Below are 24722 nucleotides of genomic sequence, written 5' to 3' on the forward strand. Positions count from 1 at the left end.
ATATATTTAAAAAAAAGAATAATACCCATAAAAATATGTTCTCAATTTAAAGCATGGTGAGGGCATACGTTTTTTAAAAAATAAAACTAAAGACCAACTAAAATAGTAAATGTTATAAAGAAATGGAATCTATATTTATATCCATTTATTCAGCTACCTTTGAAGATAAGATTAAATGTCCATGGAACAATCTCATACCATGAAATATGATTCCTAGAACTTGTGCATGCATTTTGACTTAATTCTGCTGGTGTTGATTTTTGTGAATTTATTAGGGTGAGCCCGGCTCCCATGGATCTCCAGGTTTTCCAGGATTAAAGGTAAATGTTCACCCTATAGAGATGATAAATACATTTTAATTAGTAAATGCAACTGAGTGTCGTTCAAAACCTGTACCAGCGCACGCGAACATGCATTCAGTAGCTGGAGAGGCAGACCCGTCCGCTTTGCGAGTCGTGCGATTTAGCTGTGGGCGCAAACACTAAAGCACAGAATTCCCACGACCCCCAAAGCAGCATTAAGATGCTAAGATTTTGCACAGAACCTCTGTGAGTGTGGGTTGTTCAAATTCAATGAGAATGAAATAATTTTTTAGATTTAATTTAATTTTGTCATTTTAAAATTACCTTTTTTAACAGAAGGCATGTTTCCGGTTACTTATAGGGGGAACAAGGATACCCTGGAAGCCCCGGGCCGCCCGGACTTCCTGGCCCGAAGGTATGACAGTGAACCCGTTGGAGTGCCGCCTGGCAAAGTTCTACAGCCCTTCCGTTATCTCGTATATGTTTTTCTTGATATTTCAAAGAATCATTCAAAACGTAACTTTTGAAAGAGACAGAGTTAATTTTGTATGTGTTATTGTATTGCCCGTGGTGATGATTGTGTTTAACATTTGAGCACGGATCCTTTGGAAGGTGAATAATAATGAGAGTTTAAAGAATTCCTGGGGGATCAAATAGCATCATGATTGAACACAGAGGGAACCGGGGAGAGCTCTTTGCTTTTACCTGCATTGAGTTTTTTTCTCTCCTTTGCAACCTGTGTGACCTCACATTCAGCGCTGGCCCGGGACAAGCCATGGCAGCATTAAGGGGACACGGGGTGGGTGGGCCATATTTGCTGCTGAAATAAAATGTAGCTTCAGGTCTTGTAAGTGAATAAACTATTTGTCCCCGAGTGTCAAGTTAGACGTTAATGCTCACGGTCTATTTATGAACCCTTCGTGGCTTCCGAGGTGTCTCATTTATGAATATGGAGTAACTTTATGGATGTTAAACACATTTTTTCCTTTTGAGGCAACTTTGCCAGTTGGTTATTTATTACTGCTTATAGGTAGAAAGTCTGTTTTTCCTAGAATTCCATGAACTATTCATTTCTCTTGTCAGCCTCTAGTCTTATTTCTTAGATGAATGTATTCTTGGTCCTTCTAATACTTATTTATTGCTAGGCAACATGAGAAAAAAATATTAATATTTCTAAGAAAAGCCAATGAATGAATGATTTCAGGGGGATACTGGAGATCGTGGGCCCCCAGGACCACCAGGGACTTTGACAACCCCACCTCCTCCATTCAAAGGTGCGTGTTTCATTCAGCTCCTCCATTAATTACTCATCAGTGGGGTTTGGGTGGCCCTGACAGAAGACTTGGGCCCAGGATTTCCATGGTTTGCACCTTAGGCAGGTCAACTCCATGAACTTGAATGTGAATATGTAATTATACAGGCGCAGGTAGGGGTGTGCATCTTGGTTCATTTCTATTGGCATAAGACACCAAATTTTATTTTAGCGTGTCAACTGCATGCTGGGACTTTTATCATGTCACCTTTCAGAAAGTAGGGTTTTTTAGCTGTTAAAATATGCATAAAACCATTTGAATAAGACCCACCCAGATGGTGCCTCCAAGACAGGAGGGGCCTAAATCAGTGACAGACAGCGCTGCTCCAAGTTCATGCGTCTGCAGAGCAGTGGCAGGTGAAGGGCTCAGACCTCATGTATAAGGTTTAAAATGTGGGCAGAAACTGAAAAATTGGTCTCCTAGTTGTATTTCAGCAAGCCTCACAAAAAGTAGTTGCAATGTGAACTTCATAATGCAGGTATTCATTTATTTTATGTTCACAAGTGTCATTATTTTTGGCAGGCCCTCCGGGAGATCCAGGCCTCCCTGGCCGTTATGGAGAAATGGGGGATGTCGGGCCCCCTGGCCCCCCCGGTCCCCCAGGTCTGCCAGGGGAAGCCTGTCCAGGTATGAGTCCCCCGGCTTTTATAAACCAGGTCTGCTTCACCCTCATCCACACCAGAGGTTCTCGACTCTAGCTGAGACCGAAATCATCTCAGGAGTGTTTCAGAAACACCGGGGCCTGTGCCCACCCCAGACCAAGAATGTTGGACTCTCTGATGGAGGGGCCCAGACACCTGCTATTATAAAAATGCCTCATATTGCTAAGATGCAGCCAGGGTTAAGAACAACGGAACTCCAACCATTTAATCGCTTACTTGGAAGAAATTCAGGCTGCACCTCAAAAATGTTCAGCCAGGGTCTCAGGGTCTGGTGAGGAATATGCCTCCGTAACAGGCTGCCCTCAAGCAGATCACTTGCAGACCAGATCTGGAAACCGCCGCCAGGGTTAGAGTGTTGCTTCCCGTCTTCCCACCCTCTCCGAGGGCTCTCCCACGGGACATGTAACCGTCAGAAGTGCCTTCATCCCCTAGAAGGCCCTGACTTCTATCTCCTACGTGAAATGTGGAAATGCAAATTTTAAATTAAAAAGTCAAATTTTGATCCAGCCTTAGTTAAAAAACAAAACGAAACAACAAAACAAAAATAACAATGTCCATTTCTCCCCTCCAAAAAAAAAAAATAAGTCCCCTGTAGCTCATGGTACTATTGGATGAAAAGCCTGGGAAATAATTCTGTTGACATCAGGACTTTGAATTCCTTCGAGTGCTGTGCTGGGTGATGTTCCTAGTACAGTTGGGAATAGACATTTGGAGGATATTTGCATTCTCTCAACCCAGGAGAACAGACTAAGGATGAGGAGAAAAGTCTTGAATAAACGGAATTTCATCTAGTCTGAGTCTCTTCTTATATTTACTGAGGAGATTAGGGAGTTCCCTGAGATACTCAGCTGTTAGCTACAGCATCCTTTACTCTTGGAAAGTTTACTCTTTCCTGAATCCAGCTTCCACTGTGTGCAATCTGATGGCCACAAAGATAGTAGAACTTCGTTTCATTCATTTAACCTTTAGATGTTGCAGCCTTGGCGTACTGACCCAGGACTATACAAATCATAAGAGCACTTTTTGGTTAGGAAGCACTAGACTCTGGTCTTAGATTTCCTCTTTTGGATTTGTCTGTAATAAAATAGTGCCTCTCATAGATCGAAATAAAAACCCAATGGGAGTAAGTGACAGGTGTCCAGCAGATGCAAAACCAAATATAACCAGAAGCCTCTTAATTCAGCAAGCATTTTTGCTTTATTTAAAGAATTAGCCCAGTGGCTTTCAAATCTTGATGCCTAGTGAGAGTGGGAGTCTTGATGACTCCCTAGTAAGAACTAATTTTGTATTGTATTGTATGCACATCACATCACACACACGTGTGTGCCCACATGCGCACATAACTGAAACACACATTTCACAACATAATAACACCCTTGTTGGTATAGGATGCACTCCCTTGCTATTCCACTCTTCTGAAAAATATTTCAATGTTGGGTACAACCTAATTTATTTCACGCTCTACAAATGGGTGCTCATGGCTGACGTGTGCCGTACCCTGTGGCCTGTTCTCCCTGTCGGAAGGTGGCCGAGCATCTCCCCTGGCTTTGGGACAAGGCAGCATCCAGGTCCACCTGGTGATCGCAGAGATTCGGAGTCAGGTCTGAGGAGTGGCGTGAGGACAAGACAGCAGCCGCTTCCACAGGAACACATGTTCATTCTGTCTTAAGTGCACCAACGTGTATGGCCCTTAGTGTACATATTTTGTTTTATAATCTTCTACAGTATTTGTCATGCAGTGAGCTGGGCTTTGGAGTCGGCCACCTGTGATTAAGCCTTGCCGTTTAGTATTGTGTGGTGAAATGGCTATGCCCTCACACTGTAGACCACAAACATTTCAGGCTCCGTTACTTACAAACTATGTGATCTTGGGCATCTGTTAAACCTCTCCGTGCCTCAGTTTCCTCATCTGCAAAATGGAGTTCTTGTTGGGATTGAAGATGTAATATGTATACAATTTTTAGACTACAGCCTGGCACAGAGGGAGGACTCACTGACATTAGCTGTTCTTATTACTACTATACTTGGCCTGCAACAGTCACAAAGGCCTGCCCCAGGCAAGGGAGGGGACCCTCCAGCTCTCCATAGGAGAATGCCAAGGTTCTCCAAGAGCAGGAGGGACAAGAGCTGCCCTGTGGCCATCTTTGAAACCTGCTGTTTTCCACAAAGAGATTCCAGAGCCAGGTGTGCTTAGGGAGACAGAGCTAGGAGAAGTGTCACTCTCTTCATGCAAGGCTCCCAGCTGTCCGCAAGCCACAGGCACCCGCGAGGTGAGTAGACTGTCCGGGGGAAGCAGGTGAAGCGTCTGTGTTACTCACTTGGGCCTCCTCTGAGCACACGGACAATCCGGCCGTTCAATGACCTCACGCTGTCACCAGATGTGACGCTAAGCTTCTTATGCAGATCATTTTAGTTCATTCTCATAACAGGCCTCTAGGATAGATATACGGGATTAAAGAAGCTAAATACCTGGGGCCGGAGAGAGACAGGCCAGGTTCAAATCCAGGCCTCTGTGTTTCCCCACCAACCTCAGCTGCCCTGGTATTTTATGCCCCGTATACTTACTGATACTATTTTTACCAAGTTATCAAGGCGGAAAGACTGGAAAAAAATACTTTCAATTACCTGATATATATCTCTTTCCCAGTAATCCTAAAGATTGGGGAGAAGGAAATAAGTCTGATTCCCTAAACCTGTTTGCTTCCACTTGTGTGCTCGTTTCCTAGGGGGGTGAGGCATTCTGATGGCTGGGATATTCAGTTATTTTTTAATTACATTTTTTTTTCCTTTAAAAACTTGCGCAGCCCAAGGAAGAATATACTGATTTGATCTCTTCTGCAGAAAAGTTTAATCTGAGAGTCTACGTGGTTTTCATTCCTGGTTTCTCTTGCAGGCACACCGGGACTCCCCGGGCCGCCAGGGCTCCCCGGCCCTCCCGGGGTTCCAGGGGAAGGAGGTGTTCCCGCGAGACCTGATTTGGCGCCTGGGAAACCGGGGCGCCTGGGGCCGCCGGGGTCGCCTGGAGCACCGGGATGTCTGGGGCCTCCAGGATCAGATGGTAAAGGGCCCCTCTCTCACGTTCATTAGCATTCACGTTGGCTTTGATATTCATAGAAGCTGTGACTTTAAAAAACTATTTAGTACTTCCTGAGCCGAGTTAGTATTATTAACACTCCAAAAAGTAAAATGGCATGGGGCTGTCCCATTCATTAGAGTGCATGAAAATAGTTGGTGGCGAATTTATGTGTGAACATAGAATTTTATTAAATAATTTTTATCTTTAAATGTAGTTTTAGCTCTTATCAGAGCTGTACAGGGACCTGGCTTAGGAGTCAAACTGTTCGACAAAGTCAGTTAGGGTGAACCGCCACCCCTCCCCCCCCATCCCCCTGCTCCCCCCCCCCCCCCCCCCCCCCCCCCCCCCCCCCAACCCCTTCTCCTGTTCTTTCCTGGACCTTTTGTTATTGGTCTCTGAGTTGCCATTCAACATACTTGCATTGTTATTTCTTAATTTTTCGGTTTAAGCGTTGTCTTCTGGCTTCTCACCATATAAGATAGATTTAGCTGTCTTCCCCCTCCCTCCCAACCATGTATATATATACACACTGGGAAATACAGTTAGTATAATAATTTGAGTTAAATATTCAGTGTTTATGATGAATAGTTATAAGCTGCTATTCACCAGGGCAGCCATATAAAACACTGTATATCATTAGTTCCCAGCGCAGCATTTCGTGAGCAATTGCCTTGCTTTCCTCGTGCGTTTGCTAAGTCGACCTTAACCCGCTAGAACTGCGCGAATCTCCCAATAGTACCTTATAGCTCATTAAATATTCTACCAGTGTTACCTCTTTGAATAAATCTCTCCCAGAGCTTTTGACCTGTTCAAATCAGGGCAGGTTGCGTTTTTTATCTGCTGAGATGATGCCTTGAGATCTGCTTTCGCCGTGGTCCTGGATCTCTCCCTCTCTCTTTCTCTGTCTCTGTTTCCTACAATTTACATGTTTCTTTCAACGGCTGACTCCCTCATTGTACTTCCTGAGAAAAAGTGTAGACCTGAGGGGTTTTGCCTGTCTGAAAGTGACATTAGTCTCCTGTAGAATTTGACCCACGGTGTGTCCGAGTATAACATTCTTGGTTGGAAATATGCTCCCTTCAGGTGTTTTTTAAAAGCGTTCTTCTTTGTCTTCCAGCACCCTGTGTTGTTACTGCAAAAAGTTCAGTAGCATGTAGATACTTGATCATTTGTTTGAGATCTGTTTTCCTTGGAAGGTTGTGAGTTTTTCTTTATTTTGATGTCCTTGAAGTTCACAATGATTTGCTTTTTTGTGTGTGGGTACATTTGCATTCATGTGTAGACACTCAGAGGACAGTTTCAATCCAACACAAACCCTTTATTTCTGTAAATAGAGTCTTGAATTATTTCCTTGAAGCCATTCTCTCCTCTCCCTCTCTCCTCTTTTTCTCTTTCTGCACTCCACGATTCATCAGGGAGTAAACCCTACATGTCTCTTTTTTAAAATCTTTCATCTATTATTGTTTACTTTTTTTTCTCTAGTACTTTCTGGGATATTTTCTCAATTCTGTCTTCCAACTCTGCTCCTGAATTTTAAAATTTCTATAATCATATATTTTTTCTAATTTCTAAGAATTTTGCTGTTGCTATGTTTGCAGCAGCCTGTTCATGTTTCAGGGATAAAATGCCTCTCGTCACCTGCTTTTTAAATTACAGTTTCTTTTCAAGTTTTCTTCCTGCTGCACTGCTTCCTCCAGTTTTGGGGGGCTGTTATTTTACCCTGCTGCAAGTTTTGAGGAGGGGATCTTATAGTCTGACTGTTTCAATAACAAATCATTTTGTTTGAGGGCTGACTCATGGCCATTCTACTTCAGAGGTCCCAGTTCCTGAACTTCAGGAGGGATTCCTGCTGTACATTTTGTTCTTCTGTTGCTTTCCTTACTGCCTACGTAGAATTCAGGTTTGTTAGATCTACTAAGTCTGTATATGTTTTGCCATTATTTCTTTTTCCTTTTTTCTGTTTTGAGTTTTAGGCCTTTTAAAAATATTCTTTTAACCTGGCTGGCGTAGCTCAGTGGATTGAGCGTGAGCTGCGAACCAAAGCATCGCAGGTTTGATTCCCAGTCAGGGCACATGCCTGGGTTGCAGGCCACAGCCTCTAGCAACCACACATTGATGTTTCTTTCTCTCTCTTTCTCCCTCCCTTCCCTCTCTAAAAATAAATAAATAAATTCTTTTAAAAAAGTGCTTTAAAAATATTCTTTTACCATATGTTATTTTACTGGAGTATGGGGGAGATTGAGGAACTTATTGTTTGCATTCTGTCTATTATCGTAAGCAAGATAGCTCCGAGTTTTTGCTTTGACAGGTGCTGCTTCCTGCTTCCTTCATTATGTAATCACTGGTGATCAAAGGGGAAAAGATCTTTGTGATACACATCCCCTTGGTTTTTTGTTTACTTGTTTTGTTTGGGTATGTTTGCTTGTTTTGTTGCCTGTGGCCTCGCTCTGCAACCCACTGATTAGTGCTGAGACCAGGATGGTTTTACCAAAGGTGATGGTGGCAGAAGCATGATGTGACCATGTGTATTATGTATTCTTCTATGAGCAAGAAAGAATTGAGAGGGATGGAAGACAGAGTGGGGCTGAGGGGAAAATGTAAGCACAGGAGACACTTCCACTCGTTCTGTAGGAGACATTCACAAACAATTGTGTGATTCTCTCTGCCCATCCCCTTTCCCACTATGAAGTTATATATTGTAGTGTCGGGCATCCCGGACCACCAGGAGTAAAAGGCAAAATGGGTCCTCCTGGAAGAAGAGGCTCAAAAGGAGAAAAAGGCAAGTATACATTAAAGGTGGAATTTCGAGAGGACAACACATGTAGGACTGGGAGGCATTTGTGACATGTACAGTGTGGCATTTCGCTTAGATTGTCACTCGCCTTCGTCATCCCGATGAGTACTCCACTTCAGGATGTGCTCATCACGTGATTAGATCTCACCAAAAGTCCAAGTCTCGTATCTCAGAGCACAAAGGAGAAACTTACCCGCCATGACATTTGCCTCCAAGTGGTAACTTTTCCACAAGATCCTCTTGATTCCTTAGAAGCAGCAGAGGGAGTACGGTGTTGATCTTTTATTTCGGTTTCTCTCTGGGGGTCTCATATTTCCCAGACTCACCCAATGCGTATGGTGCTATTTCTCTACTCTAAATTGTTCAGTGCCTTTTTGACCAACTGAGTCAGGTGGGTATGAGAGCTGATGAGTTCGATTATCTTAAAGACATTTTTTAAGACTAACAGTCCTGATGATCAGCGAATGCAGTGCAGTGAGTTATCAGTTGCAATGTTCAATGCATCCAATAATCCCTCATCACTACTATTTTGTTTCCTTGACTGTTCAGGGTTTATGCTCTAACCAAATGTTTGTCGTTGATTCTTCAGCGGGGACCAAGTAAGAGATCTTTTTAGTAAGAACCAAATAAGAGACTTTTAAGGGCCTTTCTTATTTTAAACGTTTTTTAAGTAGAATTGGACATCAGATTTCCCCCCCAGAATTTGTGAAGATGAGTTTTATTAAGACTCAATACACCCTATAGGTGCAAAAACAATATAGCCACCCCGTAGAGAAAACCATTCCTCGGTGTCCCCACATGGTGCCCCCACCCCACACCACACTTGATCCGTTGTCTGCTATCAGAACTGTGTATGTTAGGCCCTTTTTATTTTGATTTTCACTATTGGTTTTGTGTAGTGAAGCCTTTATTGGGAAATATGACAATATGACGAAGCTGCCTTTTATCCCCTGTCTAGGAGACGCGGGGCCCTGTGCCTGCAAGCCTGGCCCCGTGGGTGCCCCGGGCCTCCCCGGCCTTCCCGGGAAGCAGGGCAGTAAAGGAGACTTGGGGCCCCGAGGGTGGCCTGGAGAAAAAGGTCACCCGGGCCCTCCTGGTGCTGAAGGACCTCCAGGGCCACCGGTGAGTAATTCTTACCAGGAACAATCTTCTAGTGAAAAGAGACAGAGATCGAATTCAGTGGGACCTGTTTCTAATTTATAGTATATTTTATGTTTTGAATGTATCAATGTATGAGTGCCCCAAATCATCTGTTTTCATTCATTCATTCATCCATTCATCCATGTATCTATCCATCCCTTTGACTCATGTGTATTGAGTACCTGCTATGTTCTAGGTGCTAGTGCAGGTGCTAAGGCTGCAGCAGGGACCAGAACACAGTCTCTGCTCGCTGGGAGCCTCTGCCCTGTGGGGAGGACATACGCCATGTAACAGGTTGACAAGTAAATATACAGTGTGGCACGTGGTGAGCAAGGCCATCACCACCCAGTGTGGCTTGAGTGGAGAGAGCGAGGGGCAGAGCAGGGGAAGATAAAGTCAAAGGCATGGCTGGAGGTTAGGAGGGGCCGCTGAGCATGGGGCTCTGTGGGTGGGCTGAACGTGAGTTTGCACTCTGGATGACACAGAGCAGCCAGGAGTGTTTTAAAGCCAGAAAGAATCTGACACTCATTTTAAATCCTTGAAGTTCTGTTAAAGCCAGACCCTGAGCGGGGTGGGGAGGAGAGGAGCCAGGACATGGCGACAGCAATCTTGGCAACCTAAGATAGCACATGGATTTACCATATTTTGCCATGTTTAATGCATATTTTTTTGTCCAAATTTTTGAGCAAAAAATAAGGATGCACACTATACATGGGTAGTGCCTGAAATACTTTTATCTGTTCTTGTGTTTTGTAATTGTTTGTTACATAAAATTTCTTGTACCATAATATGTTAAAAAATAAATGCTACAATTCCTTTAGAATATAAAAAATAAGTGTATAAATGTAAATAAATGAAAAGTTGAATTAAAAAATTAAAACAAAAGGTTTTTTCCTGAAAATTTGGTCCCCAAATGTGGTGTGCATTATACATGGCAAAATACGGTACCTGGTAGTACAGGGTGTGGTGGGAAGTGGATGCATTCTGAAGAAGAGCTCACAGGGTGGCTGTCAGCCTGGACATCGGACTCGAGAAGAAGAGACTTAAAGGCTGGAGCCAAGATGGCACAGACCATGTGAGCAGCAGCCGTGGGTGGATGAAGGGAAGCAGTATCACTGGGGACATTTAAGTTTGAGATGCCTAGTAGACAAGCAAGTGGGGATGTTGAGTGGGCAGCGGGGATGATATGCAAGCAAAGGATCCAGATCAGAGGTAGAGGCTGGAGATATAAATATTGGCATTGTCAGAGCTCATGTGATATTTAGTGCCAGAGGGTGGATGGGATGTATCTCCAAATGGCTCTCATTTGCTGACCATTACAAGAGGCTCGGGTTGAGGCACAGCCTTTCAGCTGTCCATCGGAACAAAATCACTGCCCCCTGGATCCTCCTCCGCAGTCAGGAGACAGCCCTCCTCTCCCTCCTTATTAAAGAGGCTTAATCCTGGGTGGCCTGGAGCCTAACCAGCAGCACCCATGCATGTTTCCATTCCTCCTGGGAAGTCTCACGAAAATAAGGTCCCCGATCTGAGGCCCGGAAGTGCGGTGACGACCCAGCTGCCCCTGCAGCACCTGCTGCACCTGCACAGTCTGCTCTTGCACAGGAAGGTAGAGCCTGCACGCACGTACGGGCAGTGGGCTTGGTTGTAATTATTACGTAATTTGCATTTTATAGTCTGCTTTTCTAATTCAACATTTTATCATAGTCACTTCTTTTTGTTGCCACTTAATCTTCTTAATGAAGATGTAATTGGCTCTAAAATACTTTTGTGGCTTCCTATTGAGTTGTTTCTCAGGGCTGACATGTTGGCGTGTGGATTGCTAGTTCATCCAGGGTTGTCCTGGCTGAGGTTTATGTAATTCCGGTGCTCCAGGGCTTAAGTCTCCGTGTTTGTGATGTCTTTGTTCTGTGTATGATTCTGTCCACATAACTTCCCTGCATTAAATGCATCGCTTTGTGGCCACAGTTAGGGACCAGTTCATACTGTGGGGCATTATGGAAGGGAAGGAGGGAGGGAGGGATGGACAGAAGGAGGGATGGACAGAAGGAGGCAGCATGAAAGAACAACAGACAGTCCCTACAGGTGCTCTCACTCCTTCCTACATCTCACTGTTGCTTTCTGTACTATTAATATGAGGTTTATGGCCGTCCTGGAGACTTGGAAATCCATTAACACAGGGTCAGTGCGTTCCCACTGCTGCTGGAAGCTCAGAGCTGGCTGTGCCCATGGGAGGAGGTCTGGGCTCTCCAGTCCCCACCACGGCCACCCACCTGCTTCCCTCAGAAGGACACGGCCCACTGGGCACCGGTGGTTGAGGTCCTGGGCCTGGACTGTGTGTGAAACAACTAGTACGCGCCTGGCAGAGAGGACATTTTCATTGCTGCTGAGATTTGGCTGTTGTGTTAACATGCGTGTTTAGTCACCGCGGGTCTCCGAATTGTGAAAAGCCGCTCTCGATCCCCAAGTGGCTGGGACTCCCTGTGACCCCAGGAATTTTGTAGATTCAACATTTGTTTCACTAGCGTCTCCATGCCATGAAGGCAGACGGTCTTGTGAACTGCTGTGTCCTTGGGACTCAGAACAACGCCTGGCTCTTCGTAGGTTCTCAGTAAATGAATGTCTCCTTAGCGAAATATAGAGATGGTGCTGGTAATTGTTTTTTCTTGCTAGCTCAACTTAGTCTATGATCTGACTTGAGTGATTAAAATTCCACGTCTGCAGAACATTAGAGCAATTAGTAATACATTCTAAGCTGCCAGTGTGCTCACTGGTTATCTGCTCAGACCCCAGGGTATATGCCTTCTTCCTCCAGGGCGTTCGGGAAGCGTGACCCTGGTCTTGTCTTCCTGGGGAGTCATTGGTTCGAATGCTGTGTGAGTAGTTTCCTGTTGATGCTCCATCCGTCAGAAGGACTTTTTCATTATCCATCTCTTGGATTGGGTACCTCATGCCAACCACTGTGGCCCTGTTCCTTTGTCCCTTGTGACTTAGCATGGACAGCAAAAATAAGAATTTAAGCAACACTCAAGCCATATGAGCACTTTATAATTTCTAAAGTCCCTTTCCTGTTGAATTTGGCTATTTCTACTAAGAAATTATTTTCCACTTGCCGTTTTGATGCCCCCTGGATATTGCTGCCGCACACAGGGTGTTATCCTGGAGTGATATTCGTGGGGTTATTGAGCGGCTGGTGTGCGTGCAGCTGTATTTTCTCCACGTGAAACGGCTCCCAACCGTGACGTCCATTTCGGTTCCTCTGCCCGCTGCGTGCATGCTTGGCTTCTTCACGTCCTCTCTGTTCGATGCTGCGGCTGTGCGCATCTCTCTGGCGCCTTCTCCCCTTTACACCGCGCCGCTCGTAAACCAGTGAGGGCCAGTTAGAAAGGTAATCAGGCGTGCTTCAACCTGTTGTGGGAGTGCGTGAAAGCAAGGCAGCGGGGCCTGTGCGGGAGCAAAGCAAATGGTCTGCTCAGCCATTTTTGCCTCTTTTCACATTCTTGCCAGGGTTTTTTGATAAGTAACTTTCAGCTATGTTTAGTGTGTCCGTGTTTACTAGAATATTTACTGGAATGCTTGGCCACTCCAATATACCAACGGTAGGGTTCGAGATTTTTGACATGGCTTGCTATTTCATATTATGTAACACGTACAAAACCATAACCCAAATACACCAGTCTCAGAACAGTTGAGGTCAAAAGATGATGACCCCATCAGCCAGAATTACCATATTTTGCTGTGTAAACGTGCACCCACATTTTAGTCCCACACATGTATAATGTGCACCCTTATTTTTCCCTCAAAAATTTGGGCAAAAAATGTGCATTATACATGGCTAAATATGGTAGGTGTTTACTTGCTATGCAGAGGAAATATACCGACTACAGCAAAGTTGTTACTTTTCCTTCTGTTGCTCATTAGCTTCCCTCAATACCAGTCTCTTTAATCACAAACTCATCTCTCAATCTCTACCTTCAGCTCTAGTGGCAGCCATCATGGTTAGCCTACCCCTCTCCTTTCAGTTCTACATCACAAAGCCCACGATAGTTTTAAAAGTTTTTCCACCCTGGCTGGCATAGCTCAGTGGATTGAGCACGGGCTGTGAACCAAAGTGTCGCAGGTTCGGTTCCCAGTCAGGGTACATGCCTGGGTTGCAGGCCATGGTCCCCAGCAACTGCACATTGATGTTTCTCTCTCTCTCTCTCTTTCTCCCTCCATTCTCTCTCTAAAAATAAATAAATAAAATCTTTGAAAAATTATGAGAATATTTAAAAAAAAATAAAAAATAAAAGTTTTTCCTACTATAGATTTTTTATTTTAAAATAAAGTTTTACTTATAAGAAGTCACACGGTCATTCAGAGAACTTCCACGTACCCTTCACCCAGCTTCGCCCAATGACATCTTACACAATCCTAGTGTGTTGTCACAACCAGGAGGGTAATGTTGATGAATTTCTGCTGACTCAGGTACAGACGTTATTCAGATCCACCAGCTTTTACATGCAATTCAAGAGCCTCGGTTTTGGAAGGCAGGGCCCGCCTCGAAAGGCAAGGATGAGAGGGAGACCCAGTGTGCCAAACTAGAATTTAGAGCAGGTGGTTAGAAGGAAAGAAGAGGCATTAAATACACAAGAATGTGAATACCCTTTGACCCACCACACTTAAACTGACCTGTTGCTATTATTTTTCACCCAGGGAACACCTGGTGCCCCAGGACCGCCTGGCAACAAAGGAGAAAAGGGAGACAGGGTTGTAGCCAGACTGAAAGGTGAGCCTCGTTAGTTACCTCGCCGAGGCCTTATGAATGATACATGAACCACCTCCTTGCACTAATTTCCCCAGTGACCACAGATCAATTCTACAACAAGACTTAAGATTATTATTGAGGTTTCTTAAGAAAATACTCTGTCCTTCACTGAGTCCTGTGAATGTTGAGCCTTGAATCCTCTGTCTCTTATTTGGAAGCACACATGCTCCTTTGGTCACCTTTTCAGATCTTTAGTGTTGGGAACCAGGTTTGAAACCAGCCCTCCCTTGACTTGCCTGGTATTTATTCACTACCTTATAGAATCCTGTGCTGATCAAGAATATTTTGGTTGTAAAGTGACAGAAATCTGGATTGGAGTAGTTTAACAAAAAAAGTAATTTGGGGGCTAATTAAGCAAAATGTGAAAGGTTAGATGTGGGGTTTGCAAGGGACAGCCACACGGGAGGCTGTCCTTTCATCTTGCATATGTCATTGTGTTGTCTGCACTTTGCTGCAAGAGTCACTTTCACAGGGCTGTGGTGGGCACATGCCCCAAGCAGGTCCCAGTTCTCCCAACTCGATGTAAGAGAGAGGTCTATTTTCTCTGCTCCAGTTAGGAACAAATTTCAGGAAGGTTTGGACCGGCCCGGGCAAGTGCCCAACCACGGATCATCCCCCATCCACTGTGGCCAGGAGGTGGAGGACCATGTCCGACATCTCACAGGCGGGGGAGATGCTGTTGTGATTGGCAGCCCCATACAGAACCCCCGCCCGTCAGCATGGGAAGAGGAACGTTTCCCAAATAGAAGATTCAGTGGGTTGGGCAGTTGTCATCTCCCCTCTGGCTTTCACACAGTTGCCTTTGTGCGACCGAGGCGAGTGGGGCCCTCAAGGGACTGTCTCCCAGCTCACACGGAGTCAAGGTCATGCCTTTATCTGTGGTCCCAGGTCATCTTCTACTTCACCCACTTCTGGTAAGGGCTGGAATATCTTTTTTGCTTTTGTTCCCAGGGCACAAAGGAGAAAGAGGGCCTGATGGGCTCCCGGGACCTCCAGGGCAGCGGGGACAACACGGTTGGGACGGACATCCTGGCGCGCCAGGGGATCCGGGACCCCCAGTACGTACAGTTCTTCTGCTGTGGAATTTCACTGTCTTACACGGGCACAAAGCATGTGCTCTACCTTGGTAAATGTTAATATGCTGGAATTCGGAGCCACCTGTGATTCACCAACACAAAACCATGGTTGTCATAAAAGCTATGGCGTAATTGCAGATGGTCTGAAATCCTGAGTGGCAGTTCAGTCACAGCAGGACTTTCTGTCTCCAGTCTCTGTATCATTCTTGTGGTGGTTTTTCCCCTCGTGTCTTCAAAGCCTGCACTGATGAGAGGCCTGCCTGTTCAGTTGACTCGGTAGCGTGGAGAACAGAGCACACAGGTCCTGATAACTACCTTGAGTTCTGTTCCCTAGGGAAGAAGCGTGTGAGGGGAGTAGTGAGCAAAAAAAGGATGAACTAGTGCAAATTCACTAAGTTGATGTATTGGCTGATGGAAAATCCATTGCAGAATGCTATTTCTGCATTTGTCAAGCATGTTTTGGGTGGAGACCATGTCTAGGTAATGAAGGTCATAAGAGAAGACTGTGAGACATGTTTCAACGCTTAGGAATGTAAACCACAGTGTATACGAGGTATTTCTGGATGCTTGTCATCACACAGAAAGGGAGCTAGGGGTTGACTCTCAGTAGTAGGCTTTGGAAGAGCAAGTACCTCTCCAGTTTTGCAGTGAGGTCACTCCAGGTCCTCTGTCTGTCAAGTAGGTCAAACAGGAGTGGAAACCGTGGTTGGCCTTATCCCAAAGCACGTGGTCCCTCTGCCAGACTGAGTTGTAACAGGGGAGAACCACATGCTGATTTCACAGGAAATCGTTCAGAGAGAACGTGTGTGAATGAGAGACAGGAGTTTAGAAGTCAGGTTAGATCATGCTTATAGCTTTCTGGTCTTTCTGCTGACTTCCAATATGTGAATAATGTTCTCTGCTCTAGACTCGATAGTCCCTGTTTAATTCACTCTTCTCCTTGAGAAACGATTTGGAACCAGCGCCACTGAGTGGCAGTTGTCTTCATGTACACTCACCTGATTGTGTAAAACCAGAGGATATTACAGATCACATTGGAAGAGGAATTTCTATCACACCCATTGGCAGGGGGTGGTCTTCCTAGGTTCATTGAAACAATGGAGACTCACAACACTATCATATATCACATTTGGGACCAGCCTATGCAGAAGGATGGTAGACAGGACACTGAACTCGCCAGCAGGGCGGCGTCAGGCATTCCCGGTGAGCGAGAGCCCTTGCCGCTGGGCCCTCGGGAGGGGTGAAGGAGATGAGGTCCGCATGCGGCAGATGTGTGGGCAGCGCTGACATGACAGCCACCTTCCCCATAAGGACTGTATTCCCCACAGTGGAGCTCGGGGGGCCCCACAGGGAACTTGGCGGTTATAGGAGCCACCACTCGAGGAAGCACCGATGAGGGTTCTGCACAGGTCTTTCCAGCCCTTCCAGACCAGATGCAGGTTTTGCTGCCTGGATTTGATTTTCCTCTATGGAAGGTTGCCTAGTAATGCAGTTGACATGTGATTTTTAGAGTTTCCAGAGAAACAGAAGTAGACAGTTAGTCAAAGGTCAACTTTTTACATGGGAGGAGCAAGGATCTGCCAGCCCTTTGTCCACAGATGTGGCAGGGGATGGAGCCTACCCCTGTGTCGTGTCTCCTCATACAAGTGCTGGAAAACAATTTCAAGTGCATAAGAACGTACTCAGTTTGCAAGCCCCCTACCTCCATTCATTTACTCATTCTGTATTTTATTATATTGAATAGTAAAGAATGGTTCTCCATAAGATTTCTTACTGTTTTGAAGATGTCACAACCATATAACTTTTTGTGTTTGAGGCATAAGACCCACACCCCAATCACATCTTTCTGTAAATATGAATGTAGAATATGAAGAAGAATCTAAGTTGATCATTTGAAATTAAATTTGCCGTGGAGTCCCTGTCTCCTGGAATTATGAGCTTTCTGCCTGTGTTTCCCAAGCTTGTGACAATGACTACTTTGAGTTCACGGACTCTCCGAGGTTGGTAACCGACTCACGATGTGAACGTTCCTAGGGCGATCATGAAGATGCAGTCCCAGGTGACCCAGGGTTTCCGGGACAGCCAGGCCCCCCTGGGAGAGAAGGACCGAGGGGGCCTCCAGGACTGGGATTTCCCGGCCCACCGGGAGAAAGGGGGCAGCCAGGAGCCCCAGGCCGCCCGGGTGAGAGGGGCCCCGATGGCCCGAAGGGTCAGAAAGGTAATTGTGAATGTTTCGTGTGGCAGTGTGTCCAGTGAAGCCACGGAAGCTCACTCAGTGGCAGAACCACTGAGTAAAATCCCATCAAGCTGCTGTTCAGACCTTGAATGTTGTGAAACAAGTAAAAGCATCACATCAGAATTGATATTTAAAACAAATGCTTAAAAATGATAAGATGTCTTTGTTGCTTTGTTTGGTATACCAAAGTTGCCTTTTATTCATTTCTCAGTATCAACTAATACAATCTGACCATATTAAAATTACATGTATACCCATATTCAAAATATCTATTTTTACAGCCTTCTGAGAAAAGGCAGTGTATTTTAATAAAAAAAAAACCACTAGAGTTTCTTTTAAAAAACACATTATATTGTCCCTGCAAACCCATCTGTAAGCATTCTTGGGAGAAAAAAGAAGGGATTTTAAATATATTTGATAGTTTTATGAATTTCCAACAATGAAATGATGTGCCGTATTGTAGCTGTAAACTTTTTAAAAGGTTGGAAAAAGATTTATTTAAGATTTTTTTTGTAATATGTACACATACCTTGGGCTACATTGTTAATTGTGAAAATTCAGAAAAGAATAATATCTTTGGTTCTTGATTTAATGACTTAGAAAGGCAAATACCTTGGAATTCAATATGGTTTAAAATCAGTCCAGGGCCCATCCAAATCGAACGTTACTTTTTTTCATCTCATATGTTTGTGATTTGAGAGCATACATGATGAGATTATTATTTCTGTGATAAAAGACGAACACCCCACTTTGAAAGAGAGGGGTCCCAGAGGCGCACACCAGGAGTCTCATTGTCCTCCCTGACTGGTGTGGGAGATTACACCCACCGCACTGCAGGGTCGTCAGGACAACACGAGATACCCTGTGGGAAGCACCTGACCCAGGCCCGGCCGTCACTGAACAATAGCTCTTATGGATGCCCCGCCCAGTCTCTTTGTTTGCATCATTACCCCACCTCCGGACTAGGAGCCAAATCTTCTGAATTCAGCACCGGGGCCTGCTGTTAATTTACCGAGGCTTCTCATGGCACTCAACACCCATAAGTCTATAAACCCAATATTTGTTCTATGTCATTAAATCTGATGCTTCTTGGAATCAATATTTTTCTTCGTCCTCTTATGTTTATAACTGCTCTGAGAGTTGAAGTTTGGATGTTAGGACAGATTTTCTAGAAATGTAAAGTAAAAGTAGTTCAAGTGATCTATGATATTCTTGAGTCTTTTCCTTTGAATTCTACATACACTCTATGAAAAATATATTGAGCGAATTGTCATTGAGATTCACAGTGCATTGAGCTATCGGTTGTGTGAATGCTACCTTTTTAAATTATTATTCCAGGTGGTACAGTTCCTTGTAATGTCAGCTATCCTGGGAAGCCAGGCCCTCCGGGTGCGGATGGACCTCCAGGTACGACCAATGAGAAGCTGCTGTCTTATACGTTCTTCAGAATAAAAGACCTGGCGAGGCAGATAAACCAAAAGAAAATCCATGGGCAAAAAGTTAGGGTACTTCTAAAGTTAATATAAGGATTTGAGGGCCCATGGGAAAACAGCTCTTGTAGTAATTCACATTGAGTCTCTAGTCTACTGGTGTGGGCACACTCCAAGTGGCTTCTTCATAGCTCCCTGCAACAACATTTACCTGGATTTGATCACATATAAGTTAAAATATTTGCCTTTGAGAGTGTTAAAATTGTATCTACTTCCTTGTCCTGTGTCCCAAGAATTAAAAAAATGATCACTTGCTTACTGATTCTACATTTTCCTCTATTCTGCTTTACAAGAGACCCAAACTTCTGGCCAGAAACAATCTGAAAAATGCCCACATACCTACATCCCTGATTTCATGTTCAGGAAACTGGTTCATTTGAATCACTATCTTTTTAGCTACATTAGACCCCAAATCTATGTAAAGAATTCTGCCCAATTTCCTTTTATTTATTCAGAGTTCACTTAAATTGACCCATTGACCACTAGCAGAGCTACTGAAGGTGACCTTTCTGTCCTGTACAACAAAAAAGTGATGAATGGCACTCTGTAGCCAATAGCTTTTGTCACAATAATGTTATATAACAACCTCAAAATCCCAGTGGGCTACCACACATATTTATTTTCTCTGTTTTGGGTCTGCGGGTCTGTGGGGGTTCAGTGGACCTAAGATGGTGTCGGTTGACTTGGTCCTGGGCTCAAGTTCAAGTTGGGGTCTACAGGATTGGGTCACTGTGGGACCAGCATGTGCTCGTGTCATGTGACTGCAGAAATGCAGGAGAGCAGCCTGGCTTTATGGGCAGAGTTCGCCCCTCTCATTGCTTCATGGTTGTTAATATCCTATTGGCCAAAGCAAGTCCCAGGACCAAGCCCCAGATCAAAGCGTGGGAACGACACCCCACCCAGCACAAGGCAAGGGCCAGGGTGCGGAAGCATACGTCCCCACCAGTAGAGAGAAGCATTGCTGGCTGACTGATCCAATGCTCTTCACAGTTACTGATACCTTGTCATAGATGCAGAAAAGCAATTTGTGATTACTCTTAGCAGCTTCCAGCTCAAGGGAAGCGAACATTCAGCCCTGAACTTCATGATTTATATGTCATTTCAGTTGAGGTATCTCCTAATAGGAAATCACAGAAGGTTCTAAAAAACCCCTCCATTCCTCTCACAGGGGCTTTTGGCCTATACTTCACTTAAGGGCAAATGTAGTGAGATGCGGGGACTGGACTTTGGCCTTTCCTGTGGTGTCTTTGCATCGGGCCACATGCCCGCCACCGCCTCTGTCCTCCCTGAAGGACAGGCCGTGCTCACGTATTTGTGTTTGAGACTCAGCATGAGAGAGCACTGCAAGGCTCAGCTGGAGGGTGGTGGTCGTGCCAAAGGCTTTCAGGAAGAACCCTTTACAGGGCGGCTTCTGAGAAAGTACCTGAACACAATCAATCACTGCCTAAGAAACACACTTATTTGGAGCAGGTGACTCATAAAACAGTTCTACCGCCCAGAGGAGGACACATCCTTACCGCCATCAAGTAGAAACGCTCGTAAACAGTCTCAACACAGATTTTTTAAAATCACCTCCTGTTGTTCTCATTTGATTTGTGTCTTACTGAGTCTGTGTTTCATTGTTGTTGTTTAGGTCCGAAAGGATTTCCAGGTCCTCGGGGTGCTCCTGGGCCGAGGGGTTTTGACGGGCAAAAAGGTTGTCCTGGCAAACCGGGAGTATCAAAGATCCCTGGTCCACCTGGTAAGGAAAGTGCTTTTCATTAGGGAAAGTCGCATGTCCTAAAACTGGATGATCTTCTTAAGGCAACGGCCCCGAGGTCCCCAGATGGTGGGGGAAAGGGCTTCGGTGGTACATGAAGCTCCTAGCTGCGTTGTGATAATTTTGTGAGTTATCAAGGCCTCTTCCACCTGAAGCATGAGTTGTAGGCCGTGGTTGGTCTGTTACCTTGTAAAAGATGCTCAGTTCAGGCGGTCCATTTGCCAGAGGATGCAAGCAATCAGGGAGATGTCATCCGTATTTAGGAAATACAAAATTACAATTTATTTCCTTGTAAAAGATGGCAAAAACAACAATTCCTATTAAGTGCCTTTGTATTTTAAAGAATGTGTTTTTATCAAAGTAGCAGTCTTATAGGTGCTTAAGTTCTAGATTTCTACATTTAATGCTTGAAACAATTTTTGTTCCATAGGTGTTCGTGGTGGCATGGGAGATCCAGGTTTGGAAGGGGACAAGGGCTCCTCTCCTGCCGGGCCCCCAGGCCCTCCTGGTTTGCCTGGACCGGATGGTCAGAAAGGAGCCCCTGGAGACCCTGCTTATGGCCGCCCAGGACCCCCGGGCAAGAGGGGTCCTTCAGGAATGCCAGGGTTGAAAGGACTCAGGGGTGACCCAGGACACCCCGGGCCTGCAGGTATGAGGGCTGTGCTGTCCCTGTGTCTACAATGCCAGCTCAGTTCTGGGAAAGGTCACTGAAGGGCATTTGCAGTATCTTCACTTGGAAATCCAGAACGTAAAAATGTCCCCTGAGCACCTTCCCTCCTACGTGGGCACCCCAGTTGCCTTTCAAATAACCTGTGTTGCTTTTGCATTTTATTGGTTGTTTTCACATCCAGAGCAGCTTACCGTGGCTCAGGCAAATCAATTTGATTTGGCAGCTCCTGGATGTCGGTGTCCCTGCTTTGGACTTGGAACAGTGTATTAGTGCCAAGGAGCAGGGACTGCGTAGCCTGCCCACTGCCATTGCCTGGGTGAAGGGCAGGACAGGCCGGATGAGGGAGAGCAGCTCAGGGGGTGGGGGGGTGGAGCAATGTGGGCAGGAGTCCAGGGAGCACTCCCCGGGAGAGCTGGATACCGGCGGAGCCCTGGCAGGCGAGCCGTGTGATTTGGACAGGTGACAGGGTGACAGGACGTCCGTTCCAGCAGGGGTCACAGGCAGGGCAGCGGGGACGAAACTCAGGATGGGAACACGGCCCGGGCAGGGATTCACATCCTCTTCTGAAATCTCTAGGGATCTCTTCGGGGACCCTAGCAGAAGTTTTCAGATTGAAATGAACTTAAAAGTAATCCTGGGTTGGGGGTGGGATGAGGTCATCAGAATCATCACCTTCTGGGCTCCAGACTCAGGGATTCTGTTTCGTTCCATCAGCACTGGGTGAGGCCCAACCATCCAGTATAAACTCTAGCCCCAGGGAGTTAGCGGCTGAGAGTGGGCCCCAGACCAGACTCAGACAAACCCTGCTCTGGTGCTTGCCTAACAGCGGACGGGCCAGCGTTTCCTAGGTGCCCACGGCAGTACAACCGTGCCGGGCAAGCGGGAGGGTAGGGCAGGGAGCCGCATTCTCTGTCTTCAGGGAGCCTAACTGGGTAGTCTGTAAGTCAGAATATTTGTATACAAAAAACCCAATACATTGGAAAGTCGTGACACCTTATGTGAGTCAGTGAAAATAATTTGGGTCTGATGAATTTACTATCGGACTTGTGAAAATGTATCTCAGGGCAGTGTTCAGCAGAAGACGAAGGCTATGAAAATGCGCTTTCACGGTTGACCCTGGAACAGTGCTGGGGTTGGAGACAGCGAGCCCCGTCCCCACACTTGCGCAGTCAAAACTCCGCATGTGACCTTTGACTCGCCTAAACTTAACTACTACTAACCTACTCCTGACCGAAAGCCTTACGGATGACATACACAGTTGGTTATCACATATTTCATATGTTATGTGTAGTATATACTGTATTCTAACAATGAAAGTAAGCTGGAGAGAAGAAAATGCTATTAAGAAAATCGTAAGGAAGAGAAAATACATTTATAGTGTTTATTAAAAAATCTGCATATAAGTTCACCTGTACAGTTCAAAGCGGAGTTGTTCAAGCCAACTATAGTGTTATTCCTAATAAAGAGAGCCAAGTAATGCACACATGTATGCACTCCAAGAAAATCTATTCATCTATTAGCATTAGCAGTTGAAATCATTATCTGTGAAATTTGCAACAAAATGGAAAACACTTGCAGATTAATATGCAATGTGAAATAATCTAACAACTGAATGTGCACTGTGCTACTTTAAAAATATATACATATGAACCAAAAGTATAAAGAAAACATGGAAAAAATAAAATAGACCTTTTTGGTTGGGATGGGGAATTATGGGGGAGTGTTTTTCTTTCTGAAGATTATGGCACTACCTTTCCAATAAATAGAAATGGAAATTAGTATAGGACACATTAGTTTTGCGAGTGTTGTGGAGATTTCGCGGGAAGCCTGATGCAATGCTGGAGGTTAATAAAAATCTGGAAGAACTGCATGGTTTTTCAGTTTGCATAAACAACGTCTTTGTTGTCTACATAACCTTATCAAGTAACTCGCTGAGCAACGCACGGTTTCCCCATTCACAGAACTGACCCGTTGAGCACTGGGCCAGGAGGAACGTGCTGACTGCCTGTGCCGATGCACCTGCACTCTGTGGTTGGCCATCTATGCTGTTTTTGTGCCATGTGCGTCACAGGTGAATCGTATCGTTTCAGGGCCAGCTGGTGTGCCCGGAACCCCAGGTCTCAAAGGCCCTAAAGGCAGAGAGGGAAGTCCCGGGTTTCCAGGCATCCCAGGTCCACCAGGCCATTCCTGTGAAAGAGGTGCTCCCGGGATACCCGGGCCACCAGGTCTTCCTGGGACTCCAGGCAGCCCAGGTAAGTGTCAGCAGGTGGCAGGAGCCGTGAAGGGTCTGGGGCTTTACCTGGCTTATGCAGGAATCAGCTTGCTTGTTGCTGTTCCATGGATGCTGGAAGAAATGGGACTGCAGGGTCAGCGACAAAGAACTTCCTTATTCACCACACAGAAAGTAGCACAGGCTGCTTGTCGGTTTGTGTCATTTCCCCGAGCCACCCAAGGCTCTCGGGGGCGACGTAAGAGGGGCTGGATAGACACTGCGCGCGCAGCTGAGTACAGTACCTGAGAGGAGGGCCACTGGTGTTCAGTAGCTAGAAGACAACTGGCTTTCTGTGCAGGGGAGGAGCTATATCATCTGCCAAGGTTGCTCTCAGCAAACATGACCTTGAGAAATAACAGCCCAGGTAAAGAGCAGCCAGGACCGTGTATCCTTGGCCTACCCAGCAAGGCCTGCAGGGATTCATGAAAGAGCATTTCTCAGCACAGGGCTCTAGGGGGCTCCTTCCAATAGGATCTTCACCTCAGGATTCAGGTTGCCACTTGCCACGTAAATCCTACTGCGTGGATCCAAACATAGGAACGTGCCGTATTATAGGGCCAACACGAGAGTGGGACAAAACCTGCCCCTATCACTTTGTTTCTAGCACCAAGAACATTAGATGATGTCACTCTGATTTCTACAATTCTCCCATCACAGTACACACGCTGACCAAAACTCCCTTGGCCATAGTGTCTGGGAGGATCTGGAAAGTGTTTTTTCTTTTTCAATTTTATTTTAATCATTGTTCAAGTACAGTTTTCTCCCTTTTACTCCCATTCCAGCCCACCCACCCATCTCTCCCTACTTCCCTCCCATTACCACCCTCCCCCTAGTTTTTGTCCATGTGTCCTTTATACTTGTTCCTATAAACCCTTCCCATTGTCCCCTGAAATTCCCCCTTCTCTCCCCTCTGGTCACTCTCAGTCTGTCCTTTATTTCAGTGTCTTTGGTTATATTTTGCTTGTTTCTTTGTTTTGTTGTTTAGGTTCCTGTTAAAGGTGAGATCATATGGTATTTGTCTTTCACTGCCTGGCTTGTTTCGCTTAGCATAATGCTTTCCAGCTCCATCCATGCTGTTGCAAAGGGTAGGAGCTCCTTCTTTCTTTCTGCTGCATAGAATTCCATTGT

General features: G+C 45.5%; 1 protein-coding gene across 1 annotated transcript in view; it reads left to right on the forward strand.

The window, feature by feature from the left end:
- Nucleotides 1–24722, forward strand: part of COL4A4 (collagen type IV alpha 4 chain) — a 114171-nt gene that overhangs the window by 46949 nt on the left and 42500 nt on the right. The window contains exons 16-29 of the mRNA XM_028509675.2: nt 276–320; nt 664–717; nt 1507–1576; nt 2138–2242; nt 5171–5335; nt 8043–8132; nt 9106–9269; nt 13980–14052; nt 15043–15149; nt 17202–17385; nt 18742–18810; nt 20527–20634; nt 21083–21301; nt 23413–23574. Coding sequence (XP_028365476.2) covers nt 276–320; nt 664–717; nt 1507–1576; nt 2138–2242; nt 5171–5335; nt 8043–8132; nt 9106–9269; nt 13980–14052; nt 15043–15149; nt 17202–17385; nt 18742–18810; nt 20527–20634; nt 21083–21301; nt 23413–23574 — 1615 coding nt within the window. The remainder of the gene's footprint in view (nt 1–275; nt 321–663; nt 718–1506; nt 1577–2137; nt 2243–5170; nt 5336–8042; nt 8133–9105; nt 9270–13979; nt 14053–15042; nt 15150–17201; nt 17386–18741; nt 18811–20526; nt 20635–21082; nt 21302–23412; nt 23575–24722) is intronic.

Source organism: Phyllostomus discolor, chromosome 4 (genome assembly GCF_004126475.2).
Source record: "Phyllostomus discolor isolate MPI-MPIP mPhyDis1 chromosome 4, mPhyDis1.pri.v3, whole genome shotgun sequence".
NCBI lineage: Eukaryota > Metazoa > Chordata > Mammalia > Chiroptera > Phyllostomidae > Phyllostomus > Phyllostomus discolor.